The sequence below is a fragment of the Salvelinus sp. IW2-2015 genome, linkage group LG16 (assembly GCF_002910315.2).
Source record: "Salvelinus sp. IW2-2015 linkage group LG16, ASM291031v2, whole genome shotgun sequence".
In the NCBI taxonomy this organism is placed as follows: Eukaryota; Metazoa; Chordata; class Actinopteri; order Salmoniformes; family Salmonidae; genus Salvelinus; species Salvelinus sp. IW2-2015.
The window spans coordinates 6,335,144-6,354,272 of record NC_036856.1 but is presented as its reverse complement, the minus strand read 5'-3'; the positions used below and the strand labels follow the sequence as shown (position 1 = coordinate 6,354,272).

At 43.3% G+C, this 19,129-nt stretch overlaps 1 protein-coding gene across 1 annotated transcript; it reads right to left on the bottom strand.

Moving 5' to 3' along the window:
- Positions 1-8,751: 8,751 nt before the first annotated feature.
- Positions 8,752-18,505, bottom strand: LOC111976140 (diencephalon/mesencephalon homeobox protein 1-B-like). The gene is made up of 5 exons (XM_024004896.1): positions 18,236-18,505; positions 15,288-15,453; positions 14,860-15,038; positions 10,915-11,335; positions 8,752-10,239 (listed from the first exon to the last, which is right to left on the bottom strand). Exons 2-5 carry the CDS (start codon positions 15,439-15,441, stop codon positions 9,800-9,802), a joined length of 1,194 nt encoding a protein of 397 aa, XP_023860664.1. The 5' UTR covers positions 15,442-15,453; positions 18,236-18,505; the 3' UTR covers positions 8,752-9,799.
- Between the last annotated feature and the right edge of the window lie 624 nt (positions 18,506-19,129).

Sequence of the window (19,129 nt, the reverse complement as noted above, 5' to 3'; positions counted from 1 at the left end):
CCTGGCTCCAGACCAAGAAAACAGAACATAACAGGCCATCTAACAGGGAACCTCTACCAGTGCCTCTATGTTCCAGCTCATTGGTAGGAAGTCCAAACGCCTCATTTACAGAAATCTCAGGCTATGAGATCAGGTACTTTAAAAGCCATCCCAACCCATTCACACCCCGTTCGGGTGCAAACAAATAAAAATACGATATTGCCCCAACTAAACTAGGATGATTCTGTCTTAATGTGCCATTTCAGGGACCAAGGAGCCCCTTGGTCATTATAGTGCCGTAGACTCTCAGGTAGTAATGTCTGTCGCAACACGACTCTTGCCTTCCAGATGATCAAAGTCACGAGTTCTGCCTCTGAGACCTGAAAGCCACTTCCAAAGGGATATTGGATGGAGTGAGATTGGCAGCTTTCAGGACTTTGGTCCATTTCATCCGCCATTACTCCCCAATAGGAAGAGCCAGCATGTGGAGAGATGGAGGGAGGAGAGGAATGGGAGATTACCAGACAGCTCATACAGGTGTACATGGAGTAGCGCAAGTAGCGTACAGGGGCCTTTTTCTTTACACCAGCCCACGCACAGTGCTTCTTGCATGGGGGCTGGGATCTCTGAGGTATATGCTCACCAATTTCTCTATGACAGGATTAGCCAAGAGCTCTGAATGATTTCCTCCAATTCTGTGACTCAACAATTCCGTGATCCAGGTTCTAGCGGCTTTAAGAGCCGCTATCCCAACTTTGAAAAGCTTACCCTCTGGACAAGGGACACTCTGTTTTTTTGTTTTTTTCCCCGAGATGGTTCCGCTTCCCTTTTTCTGCTGCTTTCAGGCGTTCATCAACCCCCCTTTCCCTCCTTTCCCTCTCTCCATCCCTCTTCTCACTACCTCACCATCTCTTTCCCCTCTTGTACATCTGCTAGGTTCAGTTGTTTTTTTTCCTTTCTTCCCTCTGGCGGCTCGCTTGGCCCACGGCCCTTATAGCCAAATTGGTTTACATTGGGGAGTTAAACGCACTGCAAATGCGCTTAAACACGTACAGTCAAAAATGCAGACAGTGCGTGTCAGGATTAGCACCGAAGTCAGGGGGAGAAAGGAGAGCGTCTCGGCTGCACAAAGCTGGGGAGCAGCTAGCGAAGCCGGCAGCTACAGGCCGTCTCATCCACTTTTCAGAAGAAAGAGAGAAGGATTTAGCATTTGCATGCAAGTCTGTAATTCCAGGAATTATAGGAACTTGTCGGCCAACAATCAAACTCCTTACGCTGTATTGTGAAAGTATTGTTTCACACGTGTGAGCAGACCTGGGAGTTACTATACGCCGCTGGTGGAGGGAGTCTTGGGGAGTTGGCCTAGTAGCTGTTCTAGGATCAGTTTCCCTGGTCTTGGTGATGCTCTATAGGGGAATTAGAAGCAGCCCATACCCTGACCTAGGGATAGTTTGTGATTTTGGCTTCCCCAGAGTCAGGTAAAGTTGCGGATACCATTTTTATGTATCTGCGTGCAGTTTGAAGGAAGTTGCTAACTAGCGTTAGCATTTGGTTACTGTTGCTAACTAACTATCATGCTAGCTGTTCCTGTAGACCAATCATTGCGCTAACACTAGTTAGCATTGGCTCGCGAAATTGCCTCTAACTTCCTTCACATTGGACGCAGATACATAAAAATGGTACAATCCAAACTATCCCTTTAACCACAAAGTGGTTATTACCTAACCTTAATAGGAATGTGCATGTGTAATCGAGTGCTTGAGTACTCGAACGGACTTGAACCATCCATAACCAGAGATCAATTATTTTTTTATACTGTAATACTATTTGTGTGATTTTATTTCTTAACTCTGGTCAAAATAAAAAAAATTGTTATATTGAGATGGAGTGGGTTAACTATCACAATACAACTTCTTTATTTAGTGATTCACTTTGCAGAAATCGCTCCGCCATTTCTCGGTTGCTAAATTTAGAAAAGTTTGGCAAATTTTTGTTTGTGACAAAACAAGCAATTATAGTGTAGTAGAGAATCATTGTACCATCTACACTGCTTTGAAATGTATTTTCCATACCCATAATATTGTATTTTTAGCTGTTTTAGGTGTCTAGCGGGAAGTAGGCACTATCAGCATGGCGGCCAAAACGCAGCGAGGTTTGGAAGTGTTTTGATCAAACTGATGAAACCCATGTGTAATGCAAACTATGCAATATCAAGCTCTCCTTTTCACAGCACAACTAGCTTCATTAGGAATCATATGCTTATCAAGCATAAAGAAACGTTCTTGGAGTGGGACAAGCTGCACCAATCTCTCATGACATCTTTTGCCACTGCAAAGCACCTTGACCGCGTCAGAGCCGAGCAGCTAACGCCTCATTACAGTTTCAATMAATTATTCTCAAATGACACTTAGTTTTTATTGACTGAATATACACTGCTCAAAAAAATAAAGGGAACACTTAAACAACACAATGTAACTCCAAGTCAATCACACTTCTGTGAAATCAAACTTGTGTCACTTAGGAAGCAACACTGATTGACAATAAATTTCACATGCTGTTGTGCAAATGGAATAAACAACAGGTGGAAATTATAGGCAATTAGCAAGACACCCCCAATAAAGGAGTGGTTCTGCAGGTGGTGACCACAGACAACTTCTCAGTTCTATGCTTCCTGGCTGATGTTTTGGTCACTTTTGAATGCTGGCGGTGCTTTCACTCTAGTGGTAGCAGAGACGGAGTCTACAACCCACACAAGTGGCTCAGGTAGTGCAGCTCATCCAGGATGGCACATCAATGCGAGCTGTGGCAAGAAGGTTTGCTGTGTCTGTCAGCGTAGTGTCCAGAGCATGGAGGCGCTACCAGGAGACAGCCAGTACATCAGGAGACGTGGAGGAGGCCGTAGGGGGCAACAACCCAGCAGCAGGACCGCTACCTCCGCCTTTGTGCAAGGAGGAGCACTGCCAGAGCCCTGCAAAATGACCTCCAGCAGGCCACAAATGTGCATTGTCAGCATATGGTCTCACAAGGGTCTGAGGATCTCATCTCGGTACCTAATGGCAGTCAGGCTACCTCTGGCGAGCACATGGAGGGCTGTACGGCCCCACAAAGAAATGCCACCCAATGCTCGCACACACTTTTTCAATTTCTGCCACCAATTATCTATATGATTGAGGTCAGGGCTTGTGATGGCCACTCCAATACCTTGACTTTTGTTGTCCTTAAGCCATTTTGCCACAACTTTGGAAGTATGCTTGGGGTCATTGTCCATTTGGAAGACTCATTTGCGACCAAGCTTCAATATATCAATATATCCACATAATTTTCCTGCCTCATGATGCCATCTATTTTGTGAAGTGGACCAGTCCCTCCTGCAGCAAAGCACCCTCACAACATGATGCTGCCACCCCCGTGCTTCATGGTTGGGATGGTGTTCTTCAGCTTGCAAGCCTCCCCCTTTTTCCTCCAAACATAACGATGGTCATTATGGCCAAACAGTTATATTTTTGTTTCATCAGACCAGAGGACATTTCTCCAAAAAGTACAATCTTTGTCCCCAGGTGTAGTTGCAAACTGTAGTCTGGCTTTTTTTATGTCGGTTTTGGAGCAGTGGCTTCTTCCTTGCTGAGCGGCCTTTCAGGTTATGTCGAGATAGGACTCGTTTTACTGTAGATATAGATACTTTTGTACCTGTTTCCTCCTGCATCTTCACAAGGTCCTTTGCTGTTGTTCTCGGATTGATTTGCACTATTCGTACCAAGTACGTTCATCTCTAGGAGACAGAACGCGTCTCCTTCCTGAGCGGTATGACGGCTGCGTGGTCCCATGGTGTTTATACTTGCGTACTATTGTTTGTACAGATGAACGTGGTACCTTCAGGCGTTTGGAAATTGCTCCGAAGGATGAAGCAGACTTGAGGTCTACAATTTGTTTTCTGAGGTCTTGGCCTATTTATTTTGATTTTCCCYTGATGTCAAGCAAAGAGGCACTGAGTTTGAAGGTATGCCTTGAAATACATCCACAGGTACACCTCCAATAGGCTAATTGACATTATTTTTTAAATATTATTATTTATTTATTTTGACCCCCTTGTTCTCCCCAATTTCGTGGTATCCAATTGTTAGTTACTGTCTTGTCTCATCGCTACAACTCCCGTACGGGCTCGGGAGAGACGAAGGTCGAGAGCCACGCGTCCACCGAAACACAACCCAACCAAGCCACACTGCTTCTTAACACAGCGCGCATTCAACCCGGAAGCCAGCCGCACCAATGTGTAGGAGGAAACACCGTACACCTAGCGACCTGGTCAGCGTGCGCCCGGCCCGCCACAYGAGTCGCTAGTGCGCAATGAGACAAGGATATCCCTACCAGCCAAACCCTCCCTAACCTGGATGACGCTAMGCCAATTGTGCGTCGCTCCATGGACCTCAGGGCTCGAACCCAGAGTCTCTGGTGGCGTAATTGACATAATTTGAGTCAATCAGAAGCTTCTAAAGCCATGACATAATTTTCTGGAATTGTCCAAGCTGTTTAAAGGCACAGTCAACTTAGTGTATGTAAACTTCTGACCCARTGGAATTGTGATGCAGTGAATTATAGTGAAATAATCTGTCTGTAAACAATTGTTGGAAAAATTACTTGTGTCATGCACAAAGTAGATGTCCTAACCGACTTGCCAAAACTATAGTTTGTTAGAAATTTGTGGAGTGGTTGACAAACAAGTTTTGTTGACTCCAACCTAAGTGTATGTAAACTTCCGACTTCAACTGTGTATGYGGCAATTAGGATTTGTTATCTCTAATGGTTATCATAAATTGGGCATTGTTGTGCACTGTTGACATAAATAAATGTGCTATTTCGTTTCCATTGCYTGCCTTGTGTTCAAGTACTCTGAAAAAAATGTGGGTAGGCTACAACCCAGGCTACAGTAGGGGTTCCCAAACTTTTTCACTCAGGCCCCCCTTCCACACCCCCCTGTCGGCCCCTCTACGGGGTGCGTCCCACTGTTTGGGAACCACAGGGCTCCTGGAACTGTGAAATTATTTCAAATGGCCATCCCTAAACCTTAACCCTTCGTAGTRCTTACGTCCTTGAAGTCATGATTTTGACGAGAAATTGTTATAATTTTGACAAGACGCGTCTCCCCTTTGGAACATCATATTTTGATTTTCCCWAAATCCGTTGGATAAACGTTGACTATCAACCTGAGCTTGTTAAGAAGTCACGATGKAAAACAATTAAGTTTGCGTTGTGAGATGTGCTGACAGTCAGCATCAGATCCTAACCAAGCTAGCAAAGAACCTTCCCATCATGGTCCCTTAAGGTTCTCCTTTGGTTATTTGAAATATAACTTTTCCACAACATTCTGGGAACCAAAATGTGTTAGCTGAGAAGTGACCAAGACATATATAATATATAATGTCTTGGACTCTAGATGAATGCGTAAGTCAGTTGTGGGACTGTGTCATAACGAAAGGGGTGTGGATTTGGATAGTTCTCCTTGTTTAACACTATATCACATTGTAGAGAGAGGTTAATTGGCAAAGAGCTCAATGCAAATATAGACCCAGTCCTGGCGGAGGGAGAGTGGGTGGTGCTGAATGCAGCGTCGCTAACCTTTGACCCCTGTCATGGTGACGTTTCTCAGATTCTCAGCGGTGAACAAGGAGAAGTCAGTYAAGTAATCCTGTGGTCATGGCTGTGGGTCCATTCACATGAATAATAAAGTCATATATGAACTATTCATGTCATTGTCTTCTATGTACTCTAGTCAGATGCACAACCCATCAGGTTGCACAACCCATCAGGTAAACCACGTAGTTGAGTAAAAGAAACACAAACCACCTACTGTTGTTGAGTTAATAACTCAGCCCATGTAATCGAACACTTCTTACTTTCCGGAGTCGACCAAACATCAGCGATTATAATGTTCTACTACAAGACAAGGTTCTCAGGACACTTCCCTTCACCTGATGTTGTTCCTCTTTGTGGGGACACCACCATGCCCGCCGCCTCCCTGTCCGGTAGCGTCAGTGTAACACCCCTCACCATGCACAGCCAGTGGGGGTGTTGGTGTGCGCATGTGTAACCTCCCAAAGAGACCGTAGTCATTCACCCAGCACCCCTCCTTCTCCTCATCCCCTTTCTAACCCACCCCTCCCTCCGTATCCACGCCTCTAGACCTCCCAACACAATGCCCCAGCACAGCCTGAGCACACCCAATATCATAGTGCACCATTCATTCAATCATTGTTTTTTTCCCCCTCTTTCACCCCCTTCATGGGCCTACTAAAGGTTTTAGCTGGGCAGAGGAGGGCTGTCACCCAGGGAACCTTAGCCCATTGATGAAGTGACAGGCGCTGCCAGAATATGATCCTAATCCTGTTTCCAGCATTATCTTAGCCCGCTGGCATCGCAATTCCTCCACACATTCTCCGAGCTGTCAACGATGAAAATCCCTCTAATAGCGCATTGCCCAGATACACATCAAAGAGCTCCTGGAAACCTTCCTTCAGTGGCTTAGCAGCGCCGTAGACACACAAACACACACACACATACATGATCTCACACACGCACGCAAAAGTGTGCACGCACACAAACAAGTGTGTGTGTGTGTACACACACACACACACAGCATTCGCATAAACCATTTCGCACACAACTCACAATATACAAAGTTGTGTACACGCACAAACCCCATTGGTTGACAACATAATCATACAGGCTTGAACATCTTTTAAACCCAATATTTCTATGCCAGGATTTTTTATATCAACAAATGATTTTTAATGACATAGCTAGGARGTTGTTTTTTCCTTCAAATAATTATTTTGTACACTAACTTGATAGCCTTCAGTTAAAACTGGATAGAGAGATTTCTGATTGTATGGGTTGTTGAGGGAGTGAGAGAGAAAGGAAGAAAGAGGGAGAGAGGGACCAGAGAAAACAGGTGTCTGAACTTTGCTGACTCTAGGAACCTTTTCAGTTCTATTTCATCTTATTCTATTCTTACTTAATCCATCGATATCCCAACCCAAGTTAATCTTATTATGGCAAAGCATTCTGTTTCGGTGTAGCCGAACCTCGGATGACAGGGCCGAGAAGGGGAGTGGGGGATTGGGGACTCTTTAGAGCCTGACACTGTGCTTCAGTCATTTCATTTAGGATTAGTTACTCTGCATTCGGTGAACAAGTGGCAGGAGCTGTGTGTGTGTGTGGACGTGTTTAACTATACTTGTGGGGACCAGAAGTAAACAAACAAAAAAATATCAGACATTTTGTTAGTTCCCACAGGGTCAAATGCTATTTCTAGGTGGGTTTAAGGTTAGATGTAGTCTTAGGGTTAGAATTGGGTTCATGGTTAGGAGCTAGGGTTAGTGTTAGGAGCTAGGGTTAGGTTTTGCGGTTAATGGTTTAGGGTTAGGGAAAATTGGATTTTGAACGGGACTGAATTGTGTGTCCCCAAAAGGTTAGTTATATGAGACTTTGTGTGTGTACTGTTTGACATGAATGTCCTTAAACAGGGACTTCAGTGCTCTGTACATAGGCGTTGGGTGATGGAAAGAATTCCTACGTTTTTAAAACTTTTAGAAATACGTTTTTGTAAGACTGTGTGTGTGCACACCTGCAGGAGCACATGCATGCCTGTGTTTTAGTGTGTTCGTGTGTTTGTTTGTTTGTTTTCTGTAGGCCAGGTTCCCTGCTGTGATAGTGATTTCACACTGCAGGGTGGTGGGAGGTGGGTGAAGCCTCCTGCTGTGTGATCCTCCATGGTTCAGGAGTTGTTCTGGTAGTCTGGTGAGCCACTCTGACCTAGCTGCTCCACCAGGTAGCCACCCATGGTCCCAAAGCTCTGGTAAGTACGGTAGCCCTAAAGGGCAAACTACACAAAAATATAAACGCAACATGCATGTAATATAAACGCAAAAAGTGTTGGTCCCATGTTTCATGGATTGAAATAAAAGATCCCAGAAATGTTCCATAAGCACAAAAAGCTTATTTCTCCCAAATGTTGTCCACAAATTAGTATACATCCCTGTTAATAAGCATTTAATCCCTTCACCTGACAGGTGTGGAATATCAAGAAGCTGATTAAACCACATGGTCATTACACAGGTGCACCTTGTGCCGGGGACAATAAAAGGCCACTCTAAAATGTGCAGTTTTGTCATGCAACAATGCCACAGATGTCTCAAGTTTTGAGGGAGCGTGCAATAGGCATGCTGACTGCAGGAATGTCCACCAGAGCTGTTTCCAGATAATTTAATGTTCATTTCTGTGCCATAAGCCGCCTCATCGTTTAAAAAACTGTGGCTGTATGTCCAACCGGCCTCACAACCGCAGAACTGCGGGATCGTCAGAGGGGGGAGGGCGGGGTGCTGAAGAGTATTTCTGTTTGTAATAAAGCCCTTTTGTGGGGAAGAACTCATTCTGATTGGCTGGGCCTGGCTCCCCAGTGGGTGGGCCTATGCCCTCCCCACCCATGGCTGCCCCCCTGCCCAGTCATGTGAAATCCATAGATTAGGGCCTAATGAAKTMATTTAAATTGAATTATTTCCTCATGAACTGTAACTCAGCAAAATCTTTTAAATTGTTCCATGTTGCGTTTACATTTTTGTTCAGTATAGTTTTCAAAACACAAGAGTAGAAAAAAAGGCTTTCACATATAAACATGCAAATTGTCTCTGTTGTCTGTGATGTATTCACAACATAATTATTCATAAATTATATTGCATGATTTAAATTATCGTCTAAAATAATAATCTCATTCACCAATCGATCTTCATACACGTGGTTTATTCCCTTGCATTTTAACAGATAAATTACTCACATTTAAGTAAACAATTGAGAAATACATGTCTGGGATCTACAATGATAAAATACATACAGCGTTGGTCTGGGTGCCAGTGTGTTTCTGCTTAAGTCGATAACACCATTTTTTTTTTGTCACTGTCTTGACTCCGTAAAGATGTAGCGCTCTTAAACGCATGCAGAAACAACCTGGTACACAGGCGAACATAACATCGCTAGATTAAACAGATTCATATTTGAACGTCGCTCTGTTCCCACCGTAGACTATAATCTTTACCCCAGCAGGTATTGGCTCATTCTACTGTAGGTCCTTTGCATAAAGCCACAATGGAACAATTCAAAAATAGCTTGAATGTTTCCTGTTTAAGTCCTCGACACAAAAGGAGACACTGATTTATACTCCCTAACCAAGCAGATGGGATGGGAACAAACAAGGAGGAATATTTACAGTACAATGTGGAATAAATTCTTGCAGGTGGGATGTAGCTCTTTAACAAGAAGTACCGTCCATCTGCCAGGTGCAGGGCATTGTGGGAGTTGTAGGGCCAGTCTGTGCTGTTGTAAATCTTTTGAATGGGTTTGATCTGAGGCTGGAATCTTGGTTCAATCTTTGTGCCGTTGTAATCCTTGTCTCAGGATGCATGCAAAGCTCATCTTTAATATTACTGTCACTCTCGCCAGCTCTAGTGTTGAGATCATCAGATACTGTAAACRGCCATGCATTTGCCCCAGTATGAGATGACGGCTTTGTGATATAGGAGTGTAGCTTTGAGTTCTCTGATCCACATGGTTTGGTGGGTAGCAGTAGTGAGATTGGACTGGGTCTATGCATCTAACCTGCGAGGGATCAAATAAGCAGTGTCCAGTAGTGTATTGATAAAATGTCCAGTCCCAGTGTCCAAAACTGATGCAGTGTCTATAAWGTCCAGTCAGTGAAGATGTCAGTAGTAGAGGTCATAATGTCTGGCTGCGTCCTTGGTAGCTGCCCTGCACTGGGGGGGGAGGGGTCAGGTCAGTTGGGTAGTGTGTCCAGGCCCAGGGAGGCTGCGTGCTGCTTGGCCCTCAGACGCAGGTTCTCGATGCTYGTGGTCTTGCTGTTGAGGCTGGGCATGCTGCCCGGAGGAGCCTGGAGACCTGCCAGGGGGCTGTTCCACACTTGCTGGGCCTGGGACAGGGATGCCTGGGACATGGACTGGTAGTAGGATTGGCAGGGCAGGGAGCTCAGGGGGGAGGGCATGTTGACGTTCATGCCTAGGTAGGGCAGGGAGGAGGGGGTACCCATGTCGAAGGAGGGGTAGTGGACCATGTTGTTGGTGGCGGCCATGTGCTGGCGGAACTGCTCCTGCAGGCGGAAGAGGCTGAGGGGGGACGAGGCGTAGGAGCCCTGGGACAGACCACTGCTGCCCATGCCACCACTGGAGGAAGGGAGGGAGGGAGAGCCCAGGGGAGAGTCTGATGATGAGAGAGGGAGAAGAAGATTTTGGTTTTAGTTAGGTCAAAAGATAATTGTWAACCGGGTAGTTTGGGTCCTGGTTGCTGATTTMGCTGAAACAGCATTTCAGRACCTCGGGGTTCGTGGTATATAGCCAATATACCATAGCTAAGGATTGTATCCAGGTACTCCGCTTTGTGTTGTGCATAAAGAACAGCCCTTAGCTGTGGTATATTTAAGCAATAAGGCCAGAGGGGCTGTGGCATATGACCAATGTACCACGGCTAAGGGCTGTTCTTACARGCAACGCAACGCGGAATGCCTGGACACAGCCATTAGCAGTGGTATATTGGACATATATCACAAATCCCAGAGGTGCCTTATTGCTGTTATAAACTGGTTACCAATGTAAGAGCAGTAAAGAGCAGTAAAAAATAAATGCTTTGTCATACCCGTGGTATACGGTCTGATATACTACAGCTGTCAGCCAATCACCATTCAGGGCTTGAACCACCCAGTTTATAATGGCCAATTTTCCACACCCCTTTGGGTCTAATTGCATAAATAACCACCACTGTTTATGTATTGTTTAGTGTTTGTTGCAAAGACTATTAAAAGACAATTCCGTTTTGTAAGCTGGCTCACAGTCTCTATGTATGGCCCAATATCTGTGACTGTGATAGAGGAGTTCATACCTGATGTGGAGCTGAGGCGTTTGCAGGACGGAGAGCCGCCTCCCGGCTGCAGCCCTGCATCCCCCTGCTGCATCTCCCCCTGAAGCTGCTGCTGCGTTTCCTCCTGCAGCCTCTCCCTCCTCAGCTCTTCCTCTCCCTCACCGTTGTCTTCGGCGGCCGACTCGCTGTCTGAGGGCTCCGGGGAGGTGACGTTCACCTCCACGTTCATCTCTGCAGGCTGGGGCTGCTTCGACTCCAAGGTGGAGGACGAGGGAGGTGAAGGGCTCTGGGTGGAGGGCACACTTGTGGTGGAGGTGTCCTTGGTCTTGACATCCTCCTTGTCACCCCCCTCTCCGTTGGCCTCCTTCTGTTTCTGGAGCTGCTCCTTCTGGAGGCTGCGCTGCTTCTTGCGGAACTTGGCGCGGCGATTTTTGAACCACACCTGATGAGAGGAAGGATTTCAGTTGATTTACAGTAATAAAGCAATGTCATTACTTTTCAATCTCAGATGATCTTTTGGCTGAAATGTATTGCTACGAAAACTGTAAATCTCTATAATAGCCAAGGCTTCTGATAATGTCAATATTGGTAATTTTGATTTTATATACAGTACCAGTCAAAAGTTTGTACACACCTACCCATTCAAGGGTTTTTCTTTATTTTTACTATTTTCTACATTGTAGAATAATAGTGAAAACATCAAAACTATTAAATAACACATATGGAATCATGTAGTAATCAAAAAAGTGTTAAACAAATACAAATATTTTATATTTGAGATTCTTCAAAGTAGCCACCCTTTGCCTTGATGATAGCTTTGCAAACTCTTGGCATTCTCTCAACCAGCTTCACCTGGAATGCTTTTCAACAGTCTTCAAGGAGTTCCCACATATGCTGGGCACTTGTTGGCTGCTTTTCCTTTACTCTGCGGTCCAACTCATCCCAAACCATCTCAATTAGGTTGTGGTCGGATGATTGTGGAGGCCAGGTCATCTGATGCAGCACTACATCACTCTCCTTCTTGGTCAAATAGCCCTTACATAGCCTGGAGGTGTGTTGGGTCATTGTCCTGTTGAAAAACAAATGATAGTCCCACTAAGTGCAAACCAGATGTGATGGCGTATCGCTGCAGAATGCTGTGGTAGCCATGCTAGTTAAGTGTGCCTTGAATTCTAAATAAATAACTGACAGTGTCACCAGCAAAGCACCCCCCATACCATCACACCTCCTCCTCCATGCTTCACAGTGGGATCTACACATGCAGAGATCATCCGTTCACCTACTCTGTCTCACAAAGACACCGCGGTTGGAACCAAAAATCTCACATTTGGACTCATCAGACCAAAGGACAGATTTCCACCAGTCAAATGTCCATTGCTCGTGTTTCTTGGTCCAAGCAAGTCTCTTCTTATTATTGGTTTCCTTTAATAGTGGGTTATTTGCAGCAATTGGACCATTAAGGCCTGATTCATTCAGTCTCCTCTTAACAGTTGATGTTGAGATGTGTCTGTTACTTAAACTCTGAAGCATTTATTTGGGCTGCAATCTGAGGTGCAGTTAACTCTAATGAACTTATCTTCTGCAGCAGAGGTAAATCTGGGTCTTCCTTTCCTGTGGCAGTCCTCATGAGAGCCAGTTTCATCATAGCTCTTGATGGTTTTTGCGACTACACTTGAAGAAATGTTTCTAAGTTCTTGAAYTTTTCCGTATTGACTGACCTTCGTGTCTTAAAGTAATGATGGACTGTCGTTTCTCTTTACTTATTTGAGCTGTTCTTGCCATAATATGGACTTGGTATTTTACCAAATAGGGTTATCTTCTGTATACCACCCCTACCTTGTCACAACACAACTGATTGGCTCAAACGCATTAAAGAAAGAAATTCCACAAATTAACTTTTAACAATGCACACCTGTTAATTGAAATTCATTCCAGGTGACTACCTCATGAAGCTGGTTGAGAGAATGCCAAGAGTGTGCAAAGCTGTCATCAAGGCAAAGGGTGGCTACTTTGAAGAATCTCAAATATAAAATATAAAACACTTTTTTGGCTACTACATGATTCCATGTGTGTTATTTCATAGTTAGGATATCTTGACTATTATTCTACAATGTAGAAAATAGTAAAAATATACATCTTTGATGCATCCAATGTGTATATTGTTGATTCTTACAAATATAATTTTAACTAATAACACATTTACTTCTACACTGAATAAAAATATAAACACAACATGCAACAATTTCAAAGATTTTACTGAGTTACAGTTCATATAAGGAAATCAGTCAATTTAAATAAATTCATTGGGCCTAATCTATGGATTTCACATGACTGGTAWTACTGATATGCATCTGTTGGTCACAGATGCCTTAAAAGAAAGGTAGACTTGTAACCAACTCAAGCATGGCCCTTCAATAACAAATACTTATTCACAGCTTCAACTGCTGTTCAGACAAAAAATACTCAGAAAACCAGTATCTGGTGTGGCCACCATTTGCCTCATGTTGCGCGACACATCTCCTTCGCATAGAGTTGATCAGGCTGTTGATTGTGGCCTGTGGAATGTTGTCCCACTRCTCTTCAATGGCTGTGCGAAGTTACTGGATAGTGGCGGGAACTGGAGCACGCTGTCATACATCGTGATCCAGAGCATCCCAAAAATGCTCAATGGTTGACATGTCTGGTGAGTATGCAGGCCATGGAAGAACTGGGATATTTTCAGCTTCCAGGAATTGTSTACAGATCCTTGAGACATGGGGCTGTGCATTATCATGCTAAAACACAAGTTGATGGTGGCGGATGAATGGCACGACAACGGGCCTCAGGATCTCGTCACGGTATCTCTGTGCATTCAAATTGCCATCGATAAAATGCAATTGAGTTCATTGTCCGTAGCTCATGCCTGCCCATACCATAATCACACCGCCAGCATGGGTCACTCTGTTCACAACGTTGACATCAGCAAACTGCTCGCCCACATGACGCCATACACGCTATCTGCCATCTGCCCGGTACAGTTGAAACCYSGATTCATCCGTGAAGAGCACACTTCTCCAGCATGCATAGTGGCCATCGAAGGTGAGCATTTGCCTACTGAAGTTGGTTACGACGCCAAACTGCAGTCAGGTCAAGACTCTGGTGAGGACAATGAGCTCACAGATGAGCTTCCCTGAGACGGTTTCTGACAGTTTGTGCAGAAATTCTTRGGTTGTGCAAACCCACAGWWTCATCAGCTGTCCTGGTGGCCTGAAGGTAAAGAAGCCGGGTGTGGAGGTCCTGGGCTAGTGTGGTTACACGTGGTCTGCGGTTGTGAGGCCGGTTGGACGTACTGCCAAATTCTCTAAAACGACTTTGGAGGCCGGCTTATGGTAGAGAAATGAACATTAAAAATTATCTGGCAAGATCTCTGGTGGACATTCCTGCAGTCAGCATGCCAATTGAACACTCCCTCAAAACCGTGACAAAACTGCACATTTTAGAGTTGCCTTTTATTGTCATCAACACAAGGTGCACCTGTGTAATGATCTTGCTGTTTAATCAGCTTCTTGATATGCCACACKTGTCAGGTGGATGGATTATCTTGGCAAAGGAGAAATGCTCACTAACAGGGATGTACACAAATTTGTGCACAATTTGAGAGAAATAAGCTTTTTGTGAGTATGGAAAATTTCTGGGATCTTTTTATTTCAGCTAATGAAACATGAGACCAACATTTCATATGTTGCGTTTATATTTTTGTCCAGTATATATTGCTCTTCCTGTCTGCAGAACTCAAAAACATCCACTAGTCATGGCCAGAAAAAAATGTATCTGCCCAAGACCGACATCATTGGAGATCTTTGGTATGGGCCCTGGAGAGGATTAAGTAAGTATTGCTCTTTATCATCCTCACTCCCACTCACTCCACCCCAGAAGATTAGAACCTTGTGAAATATTTCCTTTCTTTCGACTCTGTAGTATCCTCACCTGTACACGGGCCTCTGGCAGGTTGGTGCACATGGCCAGGCGCTCACGCATCACCACGTCAGGGTAGTGGGTCTTCTGGAAGGTCTTTTCCAGGGCTTCCAGCTGCTGGGCAGTGAAGGCTGTGCGACTGCGCCGCTGCTTCCGGTGCTGGGAGCCATACCGGGCCTCGAGGATGATGTCTTGAAATGTGCAGCCGTTGAAGGAAAAGAGACGGGGCCAATTTAATTGAGAGTCTGGCTCTGAATATGGATTTAAGTAAATGCTTCAATTTATTGTGTAAGACACTTAGTTCGACTACTTCAAYAGCCCTTTAACACAAGGCAACAGACTTGACCATCACATAGCATTAGCCTAATTGTATTGTAAATATTTCTGACTTATGGACAGATTTAAGCTATATATTCAGAAAATGTGCAACCAGTTCTTACCAGCCAGCCTCTCTGCCAGGGTGAGCGCGTGCACGGACGGCCGGTAGTCAGGGGCGTGCTGGGCCTGCTGCGCCGCCTGCTGGTGGAGGTTGTACATGGCGCTTAGCGAGTTCATGGCGTGGAGAGAATATCCATTCACTCCGTAGTGCTGCATGGCTCCCGTCAACTTAAAAAAAAAAAAGTGGGAAAAGTTGTTTATGGGCATTTGTAATTACACAAGTTTGAGGTTAAATGTAGCTACAAGTCAAACAATGTATTGTTATTGTTGAATTATAGCCTAAAACCATAGTGTAATATCAGTGTGGATTGATCAAGGCTATAGTCTTGTTAATAGCCTGTAGATGTAGATTAATAGATAATTCAAAGATCAAGTAGGCTTAAGTTATTATCACCTATTTTTTTATTATATCTTCATTTCCTATTTCCATACATTTTATCAAAACTATTTCGCCTATCAATAGCTGACTTCTAATACCTTTAATTGGGCACCTGCTTTTGGACATGATCCAATATTGCATCAGCTATTATAGGGCTATAACTGTAAATATTTGTATTTGTAAAGATTAAAGCTGAGAGTGAGACATTATAATATAATGGCATTGAGAAGCCAAGCCAGCCTCCACGAACCCTAACCCTCTGTTCCCACGCAAAGCTCGCTATTTAACCAGCCTGTCCCAAGAGAGTTCCCNCCCACTAAAGCCCCAGGGGCTGTATGAAATAATTAGCCTATTCTCCTGTGTTATCGCAACATTAATGCTGATATTGATATTCATTAATTTAATGTCGCACTTGACGTTGTGCCTGAAAGCAAAGCGACGTGGGCCTACTAAATAGGCTAAATATAGCATTAGCTGAAGTTAAAAACGCCAACGAAACGTCAACAGAAAACTACACAATAATCAGAAATTAATCGGGGACTTTGCTCTGAAAAATCACACAAAAGCAAATAACTTGGCGTGACCAGCAGACGAAATAAATTATTAAATTCTATAATGTTTTCATTAAGAGTCCTATTAATTGCAGACTTATTGTCATATCCATAATGTGTAGCAAATTAGCGCATTTAATAGCCTAGCTAATTTGTATTCACACATAGATTACGATAAAATGATCCAAGCCTACGACTTAAATCTAAAAATTGTCAGTGCGTTGAGAATTTAATCGTAAACTGCTCATAAAACAAGTCACGACGAATCATGTTTATTTTTGTTATTATTTGTATTATTTATTAAGACAAGTTGGCCTAGCTTCATGTGCATATTGCGTTCATAATTTGGAATACTGACTGCAATGTTGTTATTTTAAGAATAATAATTGTAAGTAGGCCTMCAATAATATTTGTTTGAATATAATTTCAACCCCTCAAATGGGTGGATTCGCCTGTTTTGGATCTATTTATTTGCTATATTTAGCAGTCTTGCACTATGTCCAAAAGATCATATAGCCTACGGTATTTGATGTGCTCTTGGGAATGAAAGCCCTAAGGGTGACAGCGGGAATGTGTAGGCTAACACAACAATCTAAATACAGAAGCCTAAATGATAGTGTCAGACCCCTATCACGTTAACATTTCATCTTGTCATTCATAAAGCAGAAATGTAGAATGTATGAAGTGAAATTATTAAAATTGGTAATAAAAGTTGAATTTAATAATAAAAATATTATTAATAATAATAGTAATTGAACGCTTATAACCATAGGCCTATATACGTTATATCGATATCATCCATATTTTCACTTTCATATATTGTCACCAAATGCAGGAGCGTGAACATTTATCAAGATCTAACAATATCTGAATGTTTGAATACTGCAAATCTTGATTTATCCGTTAGGATGGAAGCCTATAGGCTACCTATTATAAATTGACAAATGTTTTGCCATGCCAATAATACAGTAGTGTAATGACAAGGTAATTTCAGACACATTTACAGGGATTATCATAGGCCTAAAATACAGCCTATACCAGATAATATACTGTAATGTATTTGATAAAACATGTTTTAAAATTACAATAAAATGAGTTACAATAAACTGGAATATGCCATAGCCCATAGGTCAAGGAATCTGTTTTTCTGTATTTGCTAGCGAGTCTTTGCCAGCCAGCCATGAGGGAACACTTTACATTGGCCCCGACRGGGACAGAATGTGCATTGCTAAATATTTACTTATCTCCCTGAGTATTTGAGTTAAATGGGAGCCGTTTCTCCCGATCTTTGGCTGCTCGCGTCCCACTGCCCGGAGGCTTGCTGTGGCGGGGAGATGTATGAGGGCTCTTCAGTGAAATATGGTGATCCCCAGTTGGCTACCCCGTCTAATGTAGGTGKAAATAGGTTTCAAATGCTAGGCTATTTCATTTGTCATTCGTTCTGACACGTGCAAGGCGTGTGTGTGATTAATAATGTCKATTTTTGAATATGACAGTTCATCTTCCTATAAGTGCCATTGCCTGTAGCCTACATATGGTTTACAATTGGTTTGAGGATGTTTAAATGTTAATATCTCCATGTGGAGAGAGTCAGTTAGCCTTGGGTATCTGATTTAAGCCTCATTATGCTAATTGCCGTGGATGTATATGTTCTACCCCAGACACTGAAGAGGCTATATAGGCCTATCGCCCAGGGGCCGCCGATATGTCRGTACAAGCGACACGCTCTTCTACGTGCATGCACCCCTGATTCAAGTTATGGCCAAACCCACGCTAATATACATGGATAATTTAATAAACTGTTCAGGAGATTAACATTTCATAAAATAATGTTGACATTTTAGSTAAGTTTAGGCGTTTCCGCTTATAATAAATGCATCTTCATAAGACTGCAACAATATTTTGCTCCAAGGTTTAAATTGTTCAGCAATTATGACAGGCAAACTTTAGAACGGTATTTTTCTAACATGGTCCATCCCTGATTTGTTTTACTGACGCATGCCCTTCAAAAAGTTATTACCTATTGCACACGCCGCTCCTGGGGTCTTTGAGTGTTGTAGCCGATGTCCCGCTGTTTTCAAATGGAATATTAGCGTTCAAAGTATCACCTCGTGCGTTTACTTATCAATTCCGTGCTGTTTAATCCTGTATACTCATTTTTTGAACTAGTGTCCAAACTCCTCAAAACGCTGTCTTCTTTCAGGAATACAGTAGTCCGTTTTCTGTGCGCGGTGCTCTCGCTCTCCTGTRGTTCTCCGGAGTGTGGAAGAATCCAGAGTACTGCCATATATCAGGCTCGCGCACGAGGTAAGGGCTTTAAAGAACTCGAGCGCCCGGTGAGGTCATGCAAGATTTCAAATGGTTCTTTGCTGTGCCAATCAAAAGAGGTTTCTTCTACTCCTGTCTTTCTCATGACTGATTTAGAGTTCATTTCTGAATCAATTTCTGGACATGAATGTTAGCGTAATATTATACAGGAAAAAAATGTGTATGTGGKTCTGTGATAATTAGAAGTCTTAATTTAGAATACTGACATTGGCAAGGTATTGTCATATTTACTCTATCAAATATCGAAACGATCAAATGGTGTTATTAMTAGTATTAGTATTTTCATCCTCTTAACTTGTAGGGCCATTGCTGTATGGGTCGTTCCACGAAATGCGTGCCCTTTGCGCCCCTTTTATATTTTAAGTAGAAATTGTGCGCCAATTTGGAATTTTAAAAGCCTATTATATTCAATGAAGTGCCCTTTAATATCTCCACGTGGAGATTTCAATACATCATTTTTTTATATGAATAAAGACTAGCTAAAGTGTCAAAATTCAGCACTTTGACATGTTACTTCATGCACCCTCTGACTTCCAGGAAGATTTTAACCCACTTCACCCCAACAGTTCTCCAAGTTTTCACCATC